Source organism: Tinamus guttatus, unplaced genomic scaffold (assembly GCF_059628265.1).
Source record: "Tinamus guttatus ecotype Peru unplaced genomic scaffold, ASM5962826v1 Tinamus_guttatus_pri_ptg000026l, whole genome shotgun sequence".
Lineage (NCBI taxonomy): Eukaryota > Metazoa > Chordata > Aves > Tinamiformes > Tinamidae > Tinamus > Tinamus guttatus.
In genome coordinates, this window is record NW_028288560.1 from 1,816,536 (window position 1) to 1,834,962 (window position 18,427).

Here is an 18,427-nt window from a genome sequence, read left to right on the forward strand (position 1 = left end):
ATCCATGTCCCAACTCCGGAAAACTTTGGACACGGAGCGACGGCAGCCACAGGGAGAGGGGGGCAAGCGCGGCTATCCGGAGCCCCCTGCTCTTGCGTAGGGGACAGGGATGGAGATTGGCACCGTCGCCCGGCGGGAGCCGCCCAGCATGTGGTGACACCATGATGCCTTTCCCTAGGTGCCGCCATTCCCGCTCCGCAGGCCACAGAGCGGCCCGGCAAGGCAGGTTGTGCCCCTGGGAAGTTGGCAGGGGGGTACTGCAGCTTCGGAGCTGCTCGCCTGGAGCCCCTGGGGGAAAACCCGCTGTTCCTAATGGAGCGCGGCCGCCTCCCGGGCTGCCGCGTGCTGCTCGCTGACATTTTGCCGCCCATATGGTGCCACTCTGGCACTGCAAAAATACCCCCCCTCCGGTGCCAGCCCTCGCCACAGCGCCAGGGCCCATACTCCCCACATCACCCGTCCCAGCGGCTCCTGGCCGGGACATTCCCGACCCCGGTGCTCCCGGCGCAGCTGCTGCAGGTGATTAAGCGTGAGCGAGCGCCGGGCAGTTAACAGGGCTCTGCCACTCGCACTGCCAATTAGGAGTTTAATCACAGCGCCGGGGAGCGGTGCTACCTGATTGTTAATCTTGGCCACGCAGGGACTCCGGGTGCGAGTGGCAGGCAACAAGCGGGCGCCCAGCGTCGCGCAAGGCTTCGCCCTGTGGCTGTTCGCAAAGAGCGGGATCCGGCGGCACCGTGCGCCAGCCCCGGGCTCTGCTGTCCCGTGAAGCCTCCCGCCATGGACATCCCGTCCGATACTAAACTGGACACCCTGTGCACCCGCTGCACGCACTGCCCCATGCACGCACCACCCGCCCAGCAGCCCCATGCCGAGTCCGTGGGCAGCCGCACAGGGCCGTGTGGGACCCCCGTGGTCTGGGGCGGCACATGGGGACCGCCGGCCTGGCCCCACTCGGGATCGAGGAAGGGGGCAGCGCGGCCCTGACTCAAGCGCATCATTGGTGGCGGGGGGGGGACAGGATGGTGTGTGTTTGAAATCGCCATGGCAACCGCCAGGCAGCGCGGCTGCGCGCCCGCGTTGGCATGGCGATGGGGCCAAATAACCCGGATCGGCTCCCTTTTGGGGCTGGCGTGGAAACGGGGGGTGGCGGGCGCCGCGGCGGCTTTATTGGCCCCGCGGCGGCGGCGCTCAGAAGCAGTGCCGGTGCACCACGGCGGGCCCGCTCTCGCCGTAGGCCCGCCGGGCGATCCAGGCGCTCTGGAAGGCGTCGAGCGAGGCGGCGACGGAGCCGCCCAGCCAGGCGGCGAAATGGCGGCGGGCACCGGCAGCCGGGGCGTCCGCGCCGGCGTCGCGCAGCTCGGCGCCCAGGCGCTCGGGGAAGCCGCGCAGCAGCGTGGTGCCGCCGGCCAGCAGCACGTTGGCCAGCAGTCGGGCTCGCGCACGCGGGCCGCAGCGACACAGGCTGCGGGCGGCCTGCTCGGGCAGGCCGGGCTCGGTCGGCAGCCCCACGGCGGCCGGCGCGAACAGGGCCTCGGGGCAGCGGAAGCGCTCGGCGCCCACCGCCACCACGCGCTTGTCGGGCAGCGTGAAGTTGATGGCGGGCGGCGCGGGCGCCCCGGGCAGCCGGCAGCAGCAGCAGTGCTCCTTGAGGTAGCACAGCTGGTCGGTGCCCAGCGGCGGCTCGCTCTCGCCCCGCAGCGTCCCCAGGTAGGCCGTGAGCGCGTCCCCAGCCACGTCCAGGCGGAAGGTGGCGTGGGGCAGCACGTAGCCGTCCAGGATGGGCGCTGCGTAGGACGTGCCGGCGCCCGAGCCCACCACGAGCCCGCTGGTGCGGCCGTAGGAGTAGGCGGCCAGCAACGAGCGGGGCAGCACCAGCATGGCCGGCACACCGAAGCTCTCGAAGAGCAGCTCGGCCACCATCTCGCGGTTGGCGGCAGGGGACAGTGGCGCGTCTGTCACCAGCACGGCCAGCTCCTCGGGGCACACGGCGAGCTCGCGGTAGAAGACGCGGTGCCACAGCGTCTCCAGACCATCCCAGTCGGTGACCACGCCGTGGGTGAGGATGGAGCTGCCGTCATCACGGCCGGCCTCGTCCTCCTGCCCGGGCACCCCCACGCGGCTCGGCACCACCGACCGCGGCTTCTCGTCACCGGCCAGCCCGCTCCTGGTGTGGCTGGTGCCCATGTCAATCACAATGGCACAGAAGGACTTGTACTGCTCCTCGAGGTCGGCACCAGCCACCTCGGGGCTCTCCAGCCCCAGGCTCCTCTCCTCGTCCAGTTGGCTCATGGCGCCAGATCCTCTTTCTCTGTCCTCATGGATGCAAAGCTCCTGGCCCTGGTTCCTTCGACGGAGCCTCTGGCAGAAGGCCAAGTTGCCACGGCCACCTAAGGTGTCACAGCCTGAGAGCCGTGACATCATGCAGAGAATCAGGGCACCCAGATGCTCAGTCCCCTCACAGAGAACGACTGGTGTCAGAACGGACCTCTAGAGATCATCTAACCCAACCCCGCTGCTCATGCGGGGTCACCTAGAGCACATTGCCCAGGACCCCGTCCAGGCGGCTTTGAATATCTCCAGGGATGGAGATTCCACAACCTCCCAGGCCAACCTGTCCAGAGGACCGAGCCAGTGCTCAGTCCCGCTCACAGTCAAGAACTTCTCCCTCGTGTTCAGACAGAGCTTCTTCTGTTTCAGTTTGTCCTGGTGGCTTCTTGTCCTGTCACTGGGCACTCCTGACGTGGGTCTGGCCCCGTGCTCCTTACACCCTTCCTTCACATCCTTATAAGCGTTGAAAAGACCCCCCATCTTCTCCAGTCTTCTCCAGGTAGAGCAGCCCCAGTTCTTCCAGCCTTTCCCTATGGCCCTTTCCCCCAGGCCCTTCATCATCCGAAGAGCGCTTTGCCGGACTCGCTCCAGCAGCTCCATGTCTCTCTTGTACCGGAGAGCCCAGAACTGGACTCAGCACTCCCCATGCGGCCTCACCAGGACGGAGTGCAGGGGAAGGCTCATCTCCCTTGACCCACTGGCGTTGCGCCTCCTAAAGCACCCCAAGGTTGGGGTTTTGTGACCTTGTTGGCTACAAAAGCACATTGCTGGCTCATGGACAACCTGTCGTCCCCCAGCACCACCAGGTCCTTCTTCACAGAGCCGCTCACCCGCAGGTCAGCCCCACTGTGCTGGTGCAGGGGGTTATTCCTCCCTGGGTGCAGGACCCTGCACTTACCCTCGTTGAGCTTCACAAGGTTCATATCCCCGCCGCCCTGGTCAGGTCCTGGCCGGCCATGGAGAGGGTCTGCAGATGCCCCCTCCCTGATTTCCCTCTGAGTCAACAGCCCTTCTCAGCACGTTTTTGGCTTCGCTCACAATTCCCTGGCTTCCTGCCAGCAGGGTCCCATCCATAGCCCTGCCACCAAACGCAGGGCCCGCTTGCACTGAGCTCCTGCAAAATTTAGATTCAGAAACACACGACTCATTTGAAAATAGAAGCCACCAAGGCACCGTCCCGCAGGGCAGCAGGGGCACGTACCACCGCTCACCGTTCCCAGTGAATTTCTACCAGGAGCAAAAGCAGCGATGGTGGCGCGGGCCACCCGGGCTGGCCGCAGCCGGCCCGTCTGCTGCGCGCTGGCTCAAGCGCAACCGCCGCGGCCCCGGCTCTCCGGGCGCTTCGGAGAGGAGCCGCGCGCCGGGGATGTTAGAGGCGTTCGAAACAACGTGGGAGGAAAAGGATGCGTGAGGCTGAGAGACCTCGGCGAGGACCAGCTGCTCCGGCAAACTCCGAAGCAGAGCCCGTTGCGTATCCAAGCGTATCAGAGGAGTCACAGAGCAGCAGGGTTTAATTCCCGTTTCCACTCGAAGACAGAAACCTTTGGCGGTCCCCAGGCACTCGAGGGATATTAGCATCTTCTGAGAGACTCTCACAGCCGGCTGTACCTAGCCGTGCGCCCTGAGCGCGGAGAGAGGCGGCTGCCACAGTGCCAGGAGAAGAGCTTCAAGTGCGTGTGTATAACAGGGATATTCACTGGGAGGGAAAATATTTATCACCGTCAGGGAATTCATTGGTAATTGGACGTGGTTTGTGCAGTTCCCTACCAGGTGCGGAGAAACGTGTATTTCTGGCCAAGGACAGTTCAGTCTTTGCTGTAGAAAAAAAAGGAGAGAAAAAGATGTACTTCATGGGCTGGGAGTCCTTTGGGTAAAGAAAAGCTCTCTGTGGGCTACCAAAGCTCCCTGTGGGCCAGCAGATCTCCTGGGCCAGCAAAGCTGCAAGGCAGGGAAGATCCCTGCAGGCCAGCAAGGCTCGCTCTGGGCCAGCAGAACTCCCCATAGGCCAGCAGAACTCCTTCTGGGCCAGCAAAACTCCTTCTGGAGACCAGCAAAGCTCTTCTGGGCCAGCAAAGCTCTCCGTGGGCCAGCAAAACTCCTTCTGAGCCAGCAGAACTCCTTTGGGTCAGCAAAGCTTCCCACAGGTTAGCAAAGCTTCTTCTGGGCTGACAGAGCTCCCCGTGGGCTGGCAAAGCCACGTGTGGGTGCAGGGGGACCTTGGGCAGGGCCGGGTACCCTCGAGTACGGCTAGCAAGGGTCGGCGTGGGCATGTTGGGACGGGACCGGCCGTTCGCGTGTCCCGTCGCGCCCGTCGCGGGCCCGGCGGAGCGCGCGGGCTCTGTGGCCGCGCCGGCACGGAGCGGGCTCAGCGCAGCCCCGCACGCCTCGCTGCCGAGCCTCTTGCAGGCATCATTAGCAAAACTTGCTCCTTGCTAAAAATGGCCCTGCGCCGCCGAGCCTGCTGCTCCAGACGGGAGGCCTCTCTTCACGCCTGTTCCCGAGCGTTTGAGCAGAGGCTAAAAACAGCTCCGCTTTGACTGTTTTCTCCTTCTCTCTGTTGCGGGGCTGCTTGACGCCAGCGCCCGGCTCTCGGCTCAAACGCTGATTTGGCACAATTTTGCCCGTCTCCGATTCAGCTTCGCTCCGGGCCGCCGCGAAGGTGGAAGTGGGGCAGGCCGGGCGCACCTGCGGCAGTGCCACGGCCCCATGGCTCCTTCCCCAGGGCCTGCTGAAAACCCGCGCGCCCTCCGCTGCCGGTGGCCACAAGGGAGCTGCCGCGGCACCCCCCGAGCGGCGGCGGGGACGGCCACCCCGCGCGGCCCCTCATGCTTTATAGATCGCGCCCGGTTTCAATAATTCATCCCCGCTAATGGCAGCACTTTCCCCGAATGAAACATTTAGGGCTGCCGCGGGTCCCCGGCGCGGGGTGTCCCTCAGCCACCAGGTCGGTGGCTCTGCCGCAGGGCGCCGGGCACGCGGGGTGGCGGGGGCGGCCGCTCAGCAGCCCCTGCCTTTAAACACGGGGCGTTTGCTCCTCATCGCCTGCAGTGTAATTAGGGCAGGATAAATGCTTGTTAGGAAGAAATCTGTCATCTCCGCAGGCATTTTTGGAGTTGGGGGGAGGAAGGCAGCTCAGCGCGGAGGCCCTCGCACTGCCTGTCAGGATAACGGTCTCGTCTGGCTTCAAACAATTTGGACTTGCGTGGCTCAAAAAGGGGGCACCGAAAGCCCCGTCTGGAGCGGTGCCAGAGTGGGGGCCGCCCAGGCTGCCCACACACACCGGTGTGGCCCTCGTGTGCCAGCCTGCACGCAGAGCCCGTCCGTGCCCCGTCCATGCGAGCGTCCCTGCGCTCAGCCCTCCCTCCACGCCAGCCGGGAGCACCGGGCCTCCCGCTCCCGCTTCAGGAGCCGCCGGCACTCCTGATTCAGCCCCCGGTGCCCGCGCGGCGCGCGAGGCCGCTTCCCGTTGCCACAGCAACTCGGGGAGCCCTTGGCTGCTCGCCCCGCTCCCGAACGGCCTTGGGGATGCACTGGGGGGCGAGTCCCGAAATCCGGGCCCGGGGCGTGTCCCGCAGCGTCCCCGCCGCGGCTCGCGCCCACCCTCCGGCCCGAGCCCCGCACCGGGCTGCTGGGCCAGGGTGCCGGAGCTAAAAAAAGCTGGGAGCTGGGAGCCGTGCCGGTGTGGAGCGCCCGGCGGAGACGGACAGCTCCCCTGATGGGAGCTGACAGCTCTCCGGGGTCCGGCGCCACTTAATGAGCCGCCAAGATTTTATTTAAAGCAAGAACCGGCTGCAGGTCGGAACCGGCCGGGCCGGCCGCGGGAGCCTGCGGCACTCACCACCCGCAGAGGCGCCCGTGGCGCCCTCGTGGCCCAGGCGCCGGGATTCGCTCCGGCACCAGCGCGTGGACCTCGGTGGGGGGGCACCATGGCGCCCCCAAGAATGTCCTGGGCTTGCCCAGAGCTTCTCCCGCTCGCCCGTGGCCACGTGGCCAGCAGTGAGGCAGCAAAGCCGGCCCCAGAGCTTTGGGAAGCTGTCCGAAGGGATGACACCTGCCGCCATCCCCCTCCTCGCTTCCCGTGTCTCATCCCAAGTGTCTCCCGGGAGATTTTTTCCCACCCCATTGCTGGAGCTCAGGCTGGAAATGTGTCCCAGCGTTACCAGACCTTCCCGTTGGGAGATCTCATCGGAAACGTGCCATTTTCCACCACCACAAGCGAAAGGAGCCGTGAGGTTGGTTTCCGCAGCTCACCTGGTTTCTCAGCCACATTCCCCTGGGCATTTGCACCAAGTCATCAGGCTCTGGATATGAAGAGACCCTCGTGCATGGGTGGAAAGGAAGGTGGCTACTCTCCACCAGCACTGCGCAGGGAGGAGACCCAGGAAAGGAACCTGGACTGGGACTGGGCAGCTGGGAAGGGGCTGCAGAGCAAACTGAGCAGCTCACGCCTGGGTACCGCAGGCCCTGGGCATGGGGTTCCTACGTGCTCCCATGGGAAATCCTGTGCTCTGGGAACACAACGCTATGAGCACCACAATCCCATGCCCTGGGCATCACAACTCCGTAGACGCTGCGATGCCACAGGCTCCATGATCCTGCGTTCTGTGCACCATGATCGCATAGGCATCACGATCCTATGACCTGGGCATCATAACCCCACAGGCACCTCTGTTCCATGCCCTGGGCACCATGATGCCGGGAGCACTGCAACCCCACAGACACTGCAGTCCCGTGAGCACCATAAGCCAAGGGGAACTGTGATCCCCTGGCCTGCGCGCTGCAACCCCCTGAGCACTGCAACCCCCATGCCCTGGGCACCGTGATGCTAGGGACACCACGACTCCCTGGGCGCTGCAGCGCCATGGGCACCATCATCTCATACCCTGGGCACAGCAACCTGCTTGGCCACCAGGATCCCGTGGCCTGGGCACCACAATTCCAGGGGCACCATGATCCCCCATGGGATCCGCTGACCCCACACCATGGCCAAGGTCCTGCCCCACCACACGCTGCAAAACTAGATCCACCCTTGCTGGAGAGCCGGACCTTGGGCTTCCCAGACCCTGGATCAGGGCAGCGGAGCTTGTGGGAGCTCCGTGTCCCTCTCTGAGGGGCCTGGGGATGCTGGAGCACGGGGCCCAGGCTGCGGGTGCGAGGGGAGGCTTGTGCAGAGCGCACGTGTTGCAAACGGCACGGGGACCAGCGCCCGGCGTGACTGCGTCGAGCAGATCCCCTGGCTAGCAGGGAGCCGCCGGGGCTGTATTTAGCCGCTGATGAAGCTGTTTGAAAGGTTCTTATCCAAGGAGACGCGCTTATCCAAGGTGGCGGCCGTGAGCCTGCGCAGGCAGCGGCCGAGCCGGTGGCACTTGTGGCCACGGCAGCCCGCGGGGCTCAGCCCCCCGTGCAGTTTGGCATCACCCGCACGTCATGGCCCTGCCGCGCGGCGCAGGGACCCAGGGGCAAGGAGGGAGCCTTGCAAGGGGGGAAACGCTTTTCCCTGGGCCCCCGGGACAGCGGGGTCCCACGGGCGCCCCTGGGCTGCTTGCCCAGGGCTGAGCCCCAGGGGCGGCAGCGCCAGCGCCGGTCTGCAAGTGCCCTCCCGTGGCTGGCACGGGAATGGTGCGGTGCCACCAGCGTCACCCTTCCCGCCCGCCCCCCGCCAAGGGGGGCACACGGGATCCCAGAGCCAGGGAGCACCCGCGGCGTAAGAAACAGGGGACGCCAGAACGGCCGCGGCCAGAAACACTGCGCACAGGCTTGGAAAAAATATAATTAGGGCTTTATGAGTGACTCAGAGTAAACGCCGACTACGTACAGCGCATGGGTGTCCTGCGAGCGATCTGCACAGGACGGGTCTGCCTGGAGGGACCAAGCACTGCTGAGCCCCACGGCGTCCCCAGCACCCACGGGTGCCCCCAGGGCTGCAGCGGGTGCTGCCGTGGCCCAGCGCAGCCAGCGTGGGGCCAAGCCCGGGGCCCCACGGCACAGTCCTGCCAGCAGAGGGGCGAGCGTGGGAGCCCCAGGGCACCCGGCTGCTGTGGGGCTGAGCCCCACGGCTCCTGGCCAGTGCGGGACCAAGCCTGAGGGTGCCAGAGCCCCCAGCAGGGTGTTGGTGTGAGCCCTGGGGAGAGGGCCCCACGGCACCCAGCCCTGCCCCAGCGCTTGCCCCATTGGGGCAGTGCCCTCCAGCACCCAGCTGTGCCCCGGCCTCCATCCCATAGGGAGAGCGACCCAGAGTGCCCAGCTGTGCCCCGGCCTCCATCCCATTGGGAGCATGTCCCACAGCAGCCAGCCACATGCCAGTGTCCATCCTACTGCGAGAGCACCCTGCAGCCAGGAGTGCAGGAGTGCGGAGCACTCCCCTTAGCACTCAGCCACGTCCTCTTCCTCCTCCTCTTCATCGTCCTCCTCATCCTCGCTGGCAGCCAGCTGCCCGTGGGCACAAGCCGCGGGAGGGAAGGGAGGGCCGCGCTCCAGGTTCACATAGGTGACATCCAGGTTGACGTAGCGCTGGCCCTCGAGGGAGGCCAGGATGCGCTCCAGTTCGGCCACCAGCATGGAGAAGGTGGGTCTCTCCTCAGGCGTGGGGGCCCAGCAGCTCAGCATCACCGCGTACCTGCCCGACAGCCCCATCAGCGCCAGCCCTGCACCGGGACGCCGGCGTCCCCCCACCGCGCAGCCCACTCACAGCACGTCGGGGCAGGACTCGGGCTGCGGCAGCCGCCTCCCGCGCAGCAGGTAGCGGGTGATGTCGTAAGGGTCCACCTCGGGGTACGGCGATGCCCCTCGCGTCAGCAGCTCCCACATGAGCACCCCGAAGGACCACTGGGAGGGAAGCGGAGTGAGCAGTGCAGCCACGCGCACCAGGAGATGCCAGCGGCGCCGCGCGGGCTTCCCGGCACGCTTACCACGTCCGACTTGGTGGTGAACTTCTGCGTCTGCAGGCTCTCCAGGGCCATCCACTTGACGGGCAGCTTGGCGTGCCGGTGCTGCCGGATGCTGTAGTACTCCTTGTCGAAGACGTCCCGCGCCAGCCCAAAGTCGGCCACCTTCACCGTGAACGTCTCGTCCAGCCTGCGGACCAGAGCCCGGCTCAGCGGGGACCCGCTGGTTGGGACGGGGCAAGACGAGGCCGCAGGGGTGACCCCTCGAGCGGAGGGGGCTGTGGAGCCGCAGCCACACGCACATGCAGTTCCTGGCAGCCAGATCCCTGTGCACGAACTTCTTCTGGGCCAGGTACTCCATACCCAGAGCCACCTGCAGCCCGAAGCCGATGAGGTCCTTCACTGTGGGGATCTGCCAGCGCGGGGAGGGAGCCGTGGCAGTTAGTGGGGCGAGATCGCTGTCCCCATGTCACCTGCACCCAGCCTAGGCCCCGTCTCCTCCCCAGCCCCGCCGCGGCCGTTGTCCCGCTCCACCAGCAGTGCCCGCGTGCCCACGGGCACCCTGGGGAGCCCTACCCGCTCCTCGGCGCGGATGAAGTGCCGCAGGTCCCCGTGGCGCATGTAGGGCAGCACAACGAGGGGCAGCCCCCGGCGGGGCAGGCAGACGCCGATGAGCGACAGAACTTGGGGGTGGTGGAAGCTCTTCATGAGGATGCCCTCGCGCAGGAACTCCTCCACCTCCTCCACGTCCGTGATGCCTGGCAAGGGGTGAAGCCGTGGGGCTCCGCGCGCCGGGACGGCCGCCTTGGGGGCAGACGAGGCGCAGAGGAGGTGGGTGCTACTCACGGTGCAGGGACTTGACGGCGCAGTGAAGCGCTCCCAGCAGCGGGTCCGTGTACGTGCCATGGTACACGCTGCCAAAGTGCCCTGTGGGAGACACCTGGGTGGCTTAGTGGATATCCCGTGCGAGGGGGTGCAAGGCGCCTGGGCACCCTTGGGTGCGGGGTGCTCACCTTTGCCGATGACCTGGTGCCGGTGGGTGACGAGCCGTTCCTCGGGGATGAGGATGTCCTTCACCTCCTCCAGCAGCTCCGGCCGCAGGTCCTCGAGGCAGCAGGACGTGGCCCTGAGCAGGGGCACGGGGGAGCCGCCAGCCGCGGCGCCGGTGCTGGCAAAGTGGGCAGGGGGACCGGCCCGGCCGGGGCTGGGGGCTATGGGCACCACTGCCGGGGGGAGCAGGCGGAGGAGCCCGTCAGAGCTGGAGGCGCCCGTGCGCCGGGCCGGCCGCTCTGCCCTCCCGCCGGCCCCGCGTACCCAGCACCTCCCGGTAGTCGACGCCGGGGCGCTGGACGGTGGTGGGGTGCTCCGTCCTGCCCGGGCTCACCAGCAGCTCCAGGTTTTCCGTCCCTGCGGGCACAGGCACAGGCCCCCGCAGGGCGCTCGCACGCTGGCAGTGCTGGAGCAGGGCGGCGGCGCCGGGGGAAGCGTCGGACACTCACCCCTCTTCTTCTTCCACTTCCATTTCAGCAGCGCGAACAGCAGCACACCAAAGGCCAGGAAGGTGACGCAGGTGCCCAGGATGATGTTGGCCATGAAGTCTGGCGGGGAAGTGGACAGCACAAAGCCCAGGTCCTGGCAGGCACCGTTGACGCAGATCTGGAGGGAGCGGCGGGCTCAGCGGGCCACAGGGCCACCACGGAGGGACCGACGAGGCCACGGGGGCTGCTCGGCACCTACCTGCACGGGAGCCTCGGCCAGGGGCAGCTGCAGCTCCTTGGGCAGCCGGCAGGTCACCTCATTTTTGAGCACGTTGGGGTGGCAGTCGTGGCCCGCCACCGTCATGGTGATGTTCATGCAGGTGGCCAGGGCGTCCAGCCCGAATTGCTGCGTGGAGAGACCGCCCTTACACCGAGGTCCCCGCGCGGGGCCCATGGTTCTGCTCGGCCCCATCGCCTTCCCGCGCCCACGCCGGCGGCCCGCGCGTGCCCGCGCGCTGCTCTGCCACCTACGTGGATCTCGATCTCATCGTCGCCGGGTTTCAGGCGGTACCGCCTGTCCTCGTGCTCGAAGGGGAAGATCTCGGGCCGGGGGTAGTAGCGCAGGCGGAAGAGCCAGCGGCCGGCGGCGCCGTCCAGCAGCACGCTCAGGTTGCCGGGCGCCGTCTCCACCTTGTTCTCGAAGGGGAAGGCCGGGCTCGGGCACAGCAGCCGGTCGGGTGCCCCCGGGGTCTGGCACACCTGGAGGCAAGAGGCTGCTGCCACCGCTGGAGCGCCCAGGGCTGTCCCGGGCCATCAGAGCCACAGGATGGCTGCTTGTCCCCACCGCGGCATCGCAACGTCCCGGCTCTCACCTGGGCTTCGGTCTTCACACCGCTGGCTTCAAAGCGGATCTTGGCCTGGTACACGGAGTCCAGGTGGTCCCCAAAGAGCGTAAGCGTGGAGCCCCTGCAGGAGGGCAGCGCTCAGGGCCCTGCGCGCCGCAGCCTCCCACCCGGCCCTGCAGGACGGGGCCAGGGTGCCCCAGGGACGGGCGCCCACGCGCTCACTCATAGCTGCAGTTGGGGGCGATGCCCGACACGGAGGGGTCGGGACGGTACTGGAAGGGCTCCGGAGCCGGGAACTGCTCGTCGTCGATCCACAGGAGCACGGGGGCCACGCCGAGGCCCTGGGCAGGGGGAGCTATGCACCGGATCGCCCCGTCGCCCTGGCTGGGGACACAGCAGCGGTGGCCGGGGACAGCGCGGCGCTGGCATGGGGGTGCCCAGTGCGTTCCCTTGCGGCAGGCCGGGCACACACTGCTGCATCCCCTGGTCGGCACGGGGGGCTCTACCTGGGCTGCTCGGCCAAGGGGCACTCGGTGCCGTTGAGCGTCACCCGCCAGCTGCTGCCCGCCGTGAGGTTGCCACCGCGGACGGTGATGGTGGTGCCGCCGCCGCGCGGGCCGAACGGGGGGTGCACAGAGCTCACATTGGGCACCTGGGCGCAGAGGCAGCGGTGGCGGCGGGCGGCACGGCCACGGCCACGGTGCTGCCACCCGCCGCCAGCCATGTGGGCCCCTACCACGAAGGTGAAGCCGCCGAGGGCGGCGGAGCCGCTGACGCGGAAGCTCACGGGCCCTGCAGGCTCCTCGACGCTGAGCACCACATGGGCCGGCCCCGGCGCCGCCGCGCCGCCCGGCTCCAGCGCGCACACCAGCACCTCCACGAAGTCCTTGCGGCGCGATGTGGGCGCCTGCCTGCGGGCATGGGCGCGGGTCAGCGTGTTCTGTCCCCAAACCCGCTCCCAAAAACAGGCCCATGCACCCCGCCACCACAAGGGCCCCCTGCTGTGGGACAGGGGCCCCGAGATGGCAGTGCCAGCCTCAGGCACATCCCATGTTCCCGTCCTCAGGCGCGTCCCACCTGGAGCTCCTGCTCTCATCCGGCAGCACCTCGCACGGCCGCTGTCCCACGGTCACCCGGTAGGTGCCGGCGGCACTGGTGGGAGCGTCGGGGTCCAGGCGGGAGCGGAAGGTGGTGCCGCAGAGCGTGAGCCGCGTGTGGCCGCGCAGCGGGGCGCTCCGGGGGTGGAACTGCGGGAGAGGCGGACACGTCGCACCGTGCACGCTGTCCCCCCGAAATGGGGCCACGGCCACCACAGAGAGCCAGGGGGGGCTCAGCCCAGCTGCAGGGGACATAAACGCAGCTACAGCTGCTCCAAGAGCAGCTGCAGTGGTGGTGGATGGAGCCAGAAGGTGACGACAGAGCCCAGCTCTTCCCTTCCCAGCACAGCCAGAGACCACAGGCCAGGCTGGACCTGGGGTCACGCTCCTTCCTTGGGGGGATATAAGGACACGTCCCCAGGAGGAGGGAGTCTGGCCAGATTGAAGCCAGGGGTTTAACGCAGTCCTGCTCTGAGCGGGTTGCCCAACCGCCAACGCCGGGGCCCCTCTGCACCGCCTGCCCAGGACCCCTCGAGCAGGAGCTCGGGCCCCCATCGCGCCGGGGCTGCGGCAGCCGGCGCAGACCTACGTCGGTGAGGACGGGCGGGCAGCGGTCCTGGACCCAGCGGCTCGCGCACTCCTCGCGGCGCGTGCACGTGGCGCCGCACCAGCCGCAGCCCATGAAGCGCTCGGCGCGCAGGCAGCGCTGGCACGTGGAGAAGTGGCGGCAGCCCGGGCCAGTGACGTTGACGCGCCACACCTGGGGGACAGAGAGCCGAGGCCAGCAGAGGCACGTGCCACAGAGCGGCAGCGCCCGGCGGCGGCGGGAAACCTCGCGCCCGGCGCCTTCTCCCACCTTGTCACCGCTGGCGAGGAGCAGTGAGTGCCCCTGCAGCCCCACGGCGCGCTGCACCGGCCACCGTTCAGCCAAGGAGAAGTTGGCCAAGGTGACCACGAAGGAGCTGGAGCGCTGAAGCACCATCTGCGGAGGGGATGGAGCACCGTGCTGAGCGGCGGCGTGAGGAGACCGACGCGGGCCCTGCACATGGGCGGCGCGCGGGGACGGCTACCTGCAGGACGCGGCCCTCAGCCGTGCCCAGGTGGGCCACGGTGACGTCGCCAAGCGCTGTGACGAGGATGGAGGTGAGGAGGACACCGGCCAGGCGCCCGTTGAAGAGGTCCACCTTGTGGGAGGTCGCTGGGACCAGGGTGGGCTGGTCCCAGCAGCTGGTGTTCACCACGGGCGCCGAGAGGTTCACCTGCGGCGAGCACAAAAGGCCTCAAAGGTGGCCCCACGCGACGCCCTGCGAGGTGCACAGCGCCCGCACAGCCAACACATGCCCGTCCCTAGAAGCGGGACCCAACCGAAGCCACCCAAGCGCCGTGGGAGCTGATGAGGAGCTTGAGGGCCACCAGGGAGCTGAGCCTGTGGTTGGGGGTGGCAGGTGCTTGTGCACTGGACCTGTTGCTCCCGCCAGTCCTCAGGGATCTTGGGATCCCTGGGACAGGAGCTGGGCCCTGCGCCGGTGGCAGGCGGAGGAGCTCCGGCCGCTCCCGCTGCTTTCCGACCCTCCGGCAGAGCCCGGCAAGCCGGGGCAGCCCGCTCTGCTGCGGAGAAGGGAGCGGTGGGAATGGCTCATCTGCGAGTCACCGCACCAGCCCAGGCACGGCGCCCGCAGGGACTGGCCGCGACAAGCCCAGGGCTGGCGGGGCCCGGCCCCGTCTACGAGGGGGCTCCCGGGTGCCTCCTTTACTCGGGATCCTCCCCCCGAGGGGGGCCCCCCCCGGGACACAGGACTCGCGGTGGCAGCGGCCGGGTGACAAACCTTGGTGACTCACGGTGCTTCCGCCTGCGGTTTCCCGGCGGCTGCGAGAAAGCAGCAGCCCCGGGGCCGGGCGGGCAATCCCCGGCGGGCGGAAAGGCTTGGTGCCCCCGCGCGCCCAGTCCAGGCCCGGCCCTCGGGGCAGCCCTGCGAGCGGCCCAGCGGGCGTCCCGTCACGCCGGCCCCAGCGGGACTCGAGCCCATGGCAAGGCCCGGCGCAGCGCTCTGGACGCTCCCATCTCCCTCGCGGCCCTCACGCATAAACAAGCTCAAGAGGGTGGCCGGAAAGAGCAGGAGGGACGCGGGCCAAGGGGGCCCTGGGAGTGAGAGATGTCCTCATGGCGTCCCCCCTCCTTGGGTGGACACATCCATCCAGCACGGAGCCAAGACTGGATCTGGCTCGCTGCCCATGCCAAACACCCCCAGACACCCCCAGAGCTCGGCATCCGCCCGGGGGACGGCTCCACCAGGGCCCTGTGCCCAGCACCTGCAGCCTGCGCAGCTGCGTTCACGCTATAGACAACAGCAAGACTGGGACTGCCCCGTATCTGTCCCGGCCTGCAAAGCAGCAGGGAAACGGGTTAATCAGTGTCCCAAGGCTCCCGGATCTGCCGGGGGAGCACGGCGTCATCGAAGCCGCCCGTGGAGCAAGGAGACTTTTGGACTCTGGAGCTGCCAGAAGTCAAGCGGAGCTGGCGCGGGGTTATCGGCGAGGCGGAGGCGAGCTGGCGGCAGGCGCCTTCCGCCCTTCGCCAGCGCGGGGACAAGGGTGGCTGTGCTCGGGGACACGCGGCCCGCGCTGCGGCGGGGTGGCAGCAACAAGGGGCGCCGCGCTCAGTGGCATGGCCGAGGCCGGGTGAGGGGAGAGCGCCTGTCCCCGGCGGGCAGGCGGCGCGCGGCGTTGACTCACCGCGCTCGGCACCGCCACAGTGGTTCCTTTCACCTCAGCCCCAGCTGGGAAACACCCAGTTTGTCGAGCGTTTCCTGGGGCCCCCGACTGCATCCAGGCCCTGCGAACCTCGAGGCACCGAGACGCCAGGGCCCCTAAAGCAGTGACCGCGACGCCCACCAGTGGGGACACAACTAAGCTGGCCAGGTCGTGCCCTTCCTCTCCTCTCAGGCTTGGGTGCAGAGGAGCTTTTGGACCATCCAGCCTTTTTGCAATCCTACCCCTAAATCGAACATCCCTACCCATTTTCCAAAGGTCATTTCATTACATTGAGCCAAATTTCCTCTTTCTGGGGGGTAAAAATTGACCTAACTCCCTGCCCCCAGATCAAACGCACTTGGCTGCCAAATGCCACCTCCTCCTGCCCCTTCGCTGCCTCCCACAGCAGGCGCAGGGCGAAGGCGGCGCGGTGCCGCGCGGGACTCACGTTGTGCGGGCAGTACTCCTCGGGCTGGTAGAAGCCGAGCCCGCGCGGCAGCGGCCGTGCGCTGAGCCCGCAGCACTTGTCCATGCCGTGTTCGATGGCCCGGTTGAGCAGGCGGAGGGGGAAGGCGCACACGGCTGAGTACTCCTGTGGCACCCGACTCTCCGGCCGGCTCTCGGCAAAGGCGCCAAAGAGCACCAGCTCTGTGGTGTTGATGCTGAGGTCGCGGGCCAGCCGGGCGCCGGGGCGGGCAGCGTGAGCCGCTTGCAGCACGTTGTAGGCCACGTCGCGCTCGGCCCCGGCCTCGGTGTTGCGCCGCCGCCTCCGCTTCGACTCGTAGCGGCAGTCAAGAACGAGCTCGCGGTAGCGGCGCAGGTCGTGCTCCTGGGTGCTCAGGCGGGCCAGCCGCGTGTGGTAGCTCCTAGAGAGGAGGCTCTCACGCTGCACTGTTAAGAAGTAGACGTAGTCGCCGTCGCTGAAGGAGTGCACGTAATGGATGGGGTAGGAGTCCTGGAAGGCCGGCAGCACCGTGAGCGAGTGGTGGCCGTCCGCGAAGCCATCCAAGGTGGCCTTCAGCCTGCGGATGGACACCGACTGGGGGCTGTAGCGCGCTGCAACGCTGCTGTTGATGGTGGAGGCCAGGTAGAAGAAGGAGGCGTAGCGGTCGGCCACCACGGTGGCGCTGGTCCCCAAGGGGCTGGCCACGCAGTCCGGGCAGCCTGCGGGGCCGTTGCGCCCGGCGGAGAAGAGGCAGCGCGTGGCCGCAATCACCACCTCACCATCGTGCACCTCCAGCTCGTGCTGGTAGCACAGGCCGTGCCGGGACGTACCGCAGCTGTAGAGCCACGGCTCGAGGGGGTCAAGCTGCAGGATAACGTTGTCGGTGTCGACGAGGCCCGGCGCGTCCCCCGCCGCCGGGCACAGGCTGCAGATCTCGCAGCGGGTGCTGCCCACGGGGCCAGTGACGAGGACAGAGCGGAGCTGCAGCTCAGGGCTGGCCACCAGGATGCGATTGCGGACGACTACAAAGATGGCGGCCGCCCCAGCCGAGTCGGTGAAGACGGCGACGTTCTGCACGGGGCTGCCGGCGTCGAGGCCCGGCAGCGGGTAAGCGACGGAGAAGTTCCTGGTGGAGCTGAAGGGGATGCGGGGGCACTGCCAGGCGCCGGCGGGCAGCGGGGCCAGGGCCAGCACCAGGAAGAAGCAGTGGGCACGCAGGGACAGTCCCATGGTCCAGAGGAGCTCTGGGCAGCCCAGGGTTAGTGCCGGCACTTGGCACCCAGTGGCTCCAGGCTGCCCCGCGGGGGAGTCACCATCATATCTGCCAAAATGAGGGAGGAAGTTTATCCTGGAGGAAGTTTATCCAGGTGAGGACGGGAGCGTGGGGCGCCGAGGAGGGACACGTGGGCGCAGGTCCCGGCCGAGCCCCAGCACCGCGGGCACCGTGGCCTCTCGGCTGGGTCCCAGCCGCAGCCGGAGGCGGTGGGAGAGGCAGTCGCGCGGAACCTCTTCCCGAAAAGCTCAACTGCCGGGGCCTGCGGAGGGGGAGCGAGCGCTGCCTGCCGCCCCCGGGAAAAGGGACACCAAGGACGCCGCGGGACAAGGGCGGCCACCCCGGGCGGCACTCCGGGCACCGCGGCGGGGTGACGAGCCCCCCGTCTCCGTGCCCGGCCGCTCCCGCCCGCATCCCTCTGCCCGTGGGCGGCAGCGTCCCGGCACGCGCCGTAACAGGCTGTGCCAAGCCGCGCCGAGCCGAGCCGAACGGAACCGCGCCGAGCCGAACCGCCCCGAGCCGGGCACTCACCGGGCGCTCCGTGGCCGCTCCGGGCCGTTCCGTTCCGTTCCGCTCCGCTGCGGGCCGGGCCGGGCCGGGGAGAGGCGGGCGCGGGGCCGCGGGCAGGGCCGGGGCGGGCCGGGCCGGGGCGGAGCGGGGCGGGCTGGGCCGGGCCCGGCGCGGGGCTGCCCGAGGGCCGGGCGCGCCCGGCCGCTCCCCAAGGGCGTGGGAGGGACTGGGGGATGCTGGGCCCGGGGGACACGGCGGGACGTGGGGCACTTAGTGCCCCCCGGGCCCCGCATGGGTTGCCCGGGAGGGACACGGGGTACCCGGGAGGGGCACAGGGTGCTCCAGTCCCACAGGGGACTGAGCGCCTGCAGGTCTGCGGTGTCGAGGTCCCATGGCCACACTGTGTCCTGCCACCCGCCACCTTGAGCTGCACATCCTGCCACCAGCAGCATCCACGTGTCCCCAGCACTCGCACCCTCTGCCCCGGCTGCCAGCAGCGGTGGTGCCGGCGCAGGGGCCTCAGGCTCCTTGGCACCTTAGGGCCCCTCTGCCGCAGCCCCCAGCTCATGGTCACAGCCGGCAGGGCCTGACGACACCCGGGCCCGTGAAATCACCGCTTCCCTGAAGCCGCCTGAGCTGTCAGCTGCCTGGCGACTCATTTCCAGGCAGGCTCAGCTTTCGAGGGGAGATTGCAGCACCGCTGTGGGCCCCGGCACGCGCCGGCCGCAGGCTCCTGGCCCTGCGGGTGTCCTGCTTCCAGACTGGGCTTGGTGCTTCCCAGAGCTGATCCTTGCTCCTGCCCCATGTCCCAGC

At 68.3% G+C, this 18,427-nt stretch overlaps 2 protein-coding genes across 2 annotated transcripts; both read right to left on the reverse strand.

Annotated features, from left to right (window-relative positions):
- Positions 1-1,191: 1,191 nt before the first annotated feature.
- On the reverse strand, positions 1,192-2,292 carry LOC148596200 (uncharacterized). Its single transcript, XM_088526850.1, has 2 exons — positions 1,661-2,292; positions 1,192-1,618 (listed from the first exon to the last, which is right to left on the reverse strand). The coding sequence occupies exons 1-2, from the start codon at positions 2,290-2,292 to the stop codon at positions 1,192-1,194; spliced, it is 1,059 nt and encodes a 352-aa protein (XP_088382976.1).
- Positions 2,293-8,694: 6,402 nt separating this feature from the next.
- Positions 8,695-17,061, reverse strand: MST1R (macrophage stimulating 1 receptor). The gene is made up of 20 exons (XM_088526860.1): positions 15,835-17,061; positions 13,706-13,894; positions 13,492-13,617; positions 13,225-13,395; positions 12,616-12,785; positions 12,275-12,449; positions 12,045-12,190; positions 11,761-11,922; positions 11,566-11,659; positions 11,225-11,452; positions 10,953-11,099; positions 10,715-10,871; positions 10,530-10,622; positions 10,229-10,438; positions 10,062-10,142; positions 9,792-9,973; positions 9,518-9,627; positions 9,240-9,405; positions 9,020-9,156; positions 8,695-8,947 (listed from the first exon to the last, which is right to left on the reverse strand). The coding sequence occupies exons 1-20, from the start codon at positions 17,059-17,061 to the stop codon at positions 8,695-8,697; spliced, it is 4,224 nt and encodes a 1,407-aa protein (XP_088382986.1).
- Positions 17,062-18,427: the final 1,366 nt, after the last annotated feature.

What these genes read in the sequence shown, in the direction of transcription:
- MST1R (XM_088526860.1), bottom strand. Translation starts at nt 17,061, where the DNA reads ATGGGACTGTCCCTGCGTGCCCACTGCTTCTTCCTGGTGCTGGCCCTG. An exon ending in CCCTTGGCCGAGCAGCCCAG is followed by an intron (nt 11,923 to 12,044) that starts GTAGAGCCCCCC and finishes CTGTGTCCCCAG; the next exon opens with CCAGGGCGACGGGGCGATCC. An exon ending in GTGTGAAGACCGAAGCCCAG is followed by an intron (nt 11,453 to 11,565) that starts GTGAGAGCCGGG and finishes TCTTGCCTCCAG; the next exon opens with GTGTGCCAGACCCCGGGGGC.
- LOC148596200 (XM_088526850.1), bottom strand. Translation starts at nt 2,292, where the DNA reads ATGAGCCAACTGGACGAGGAGAGGAGCCTGGGGCTGGAGAGCCCCGAG. An exon ending in CCGCTGGGCACCGACCAGCT is followed by an intron (nt 1,619 to 1,660) that starts GTGCTACCTCAA and finishes CCGGCTGCCCGG; the next exon opens with GGCGCCCGCGCCGCCCGCCA.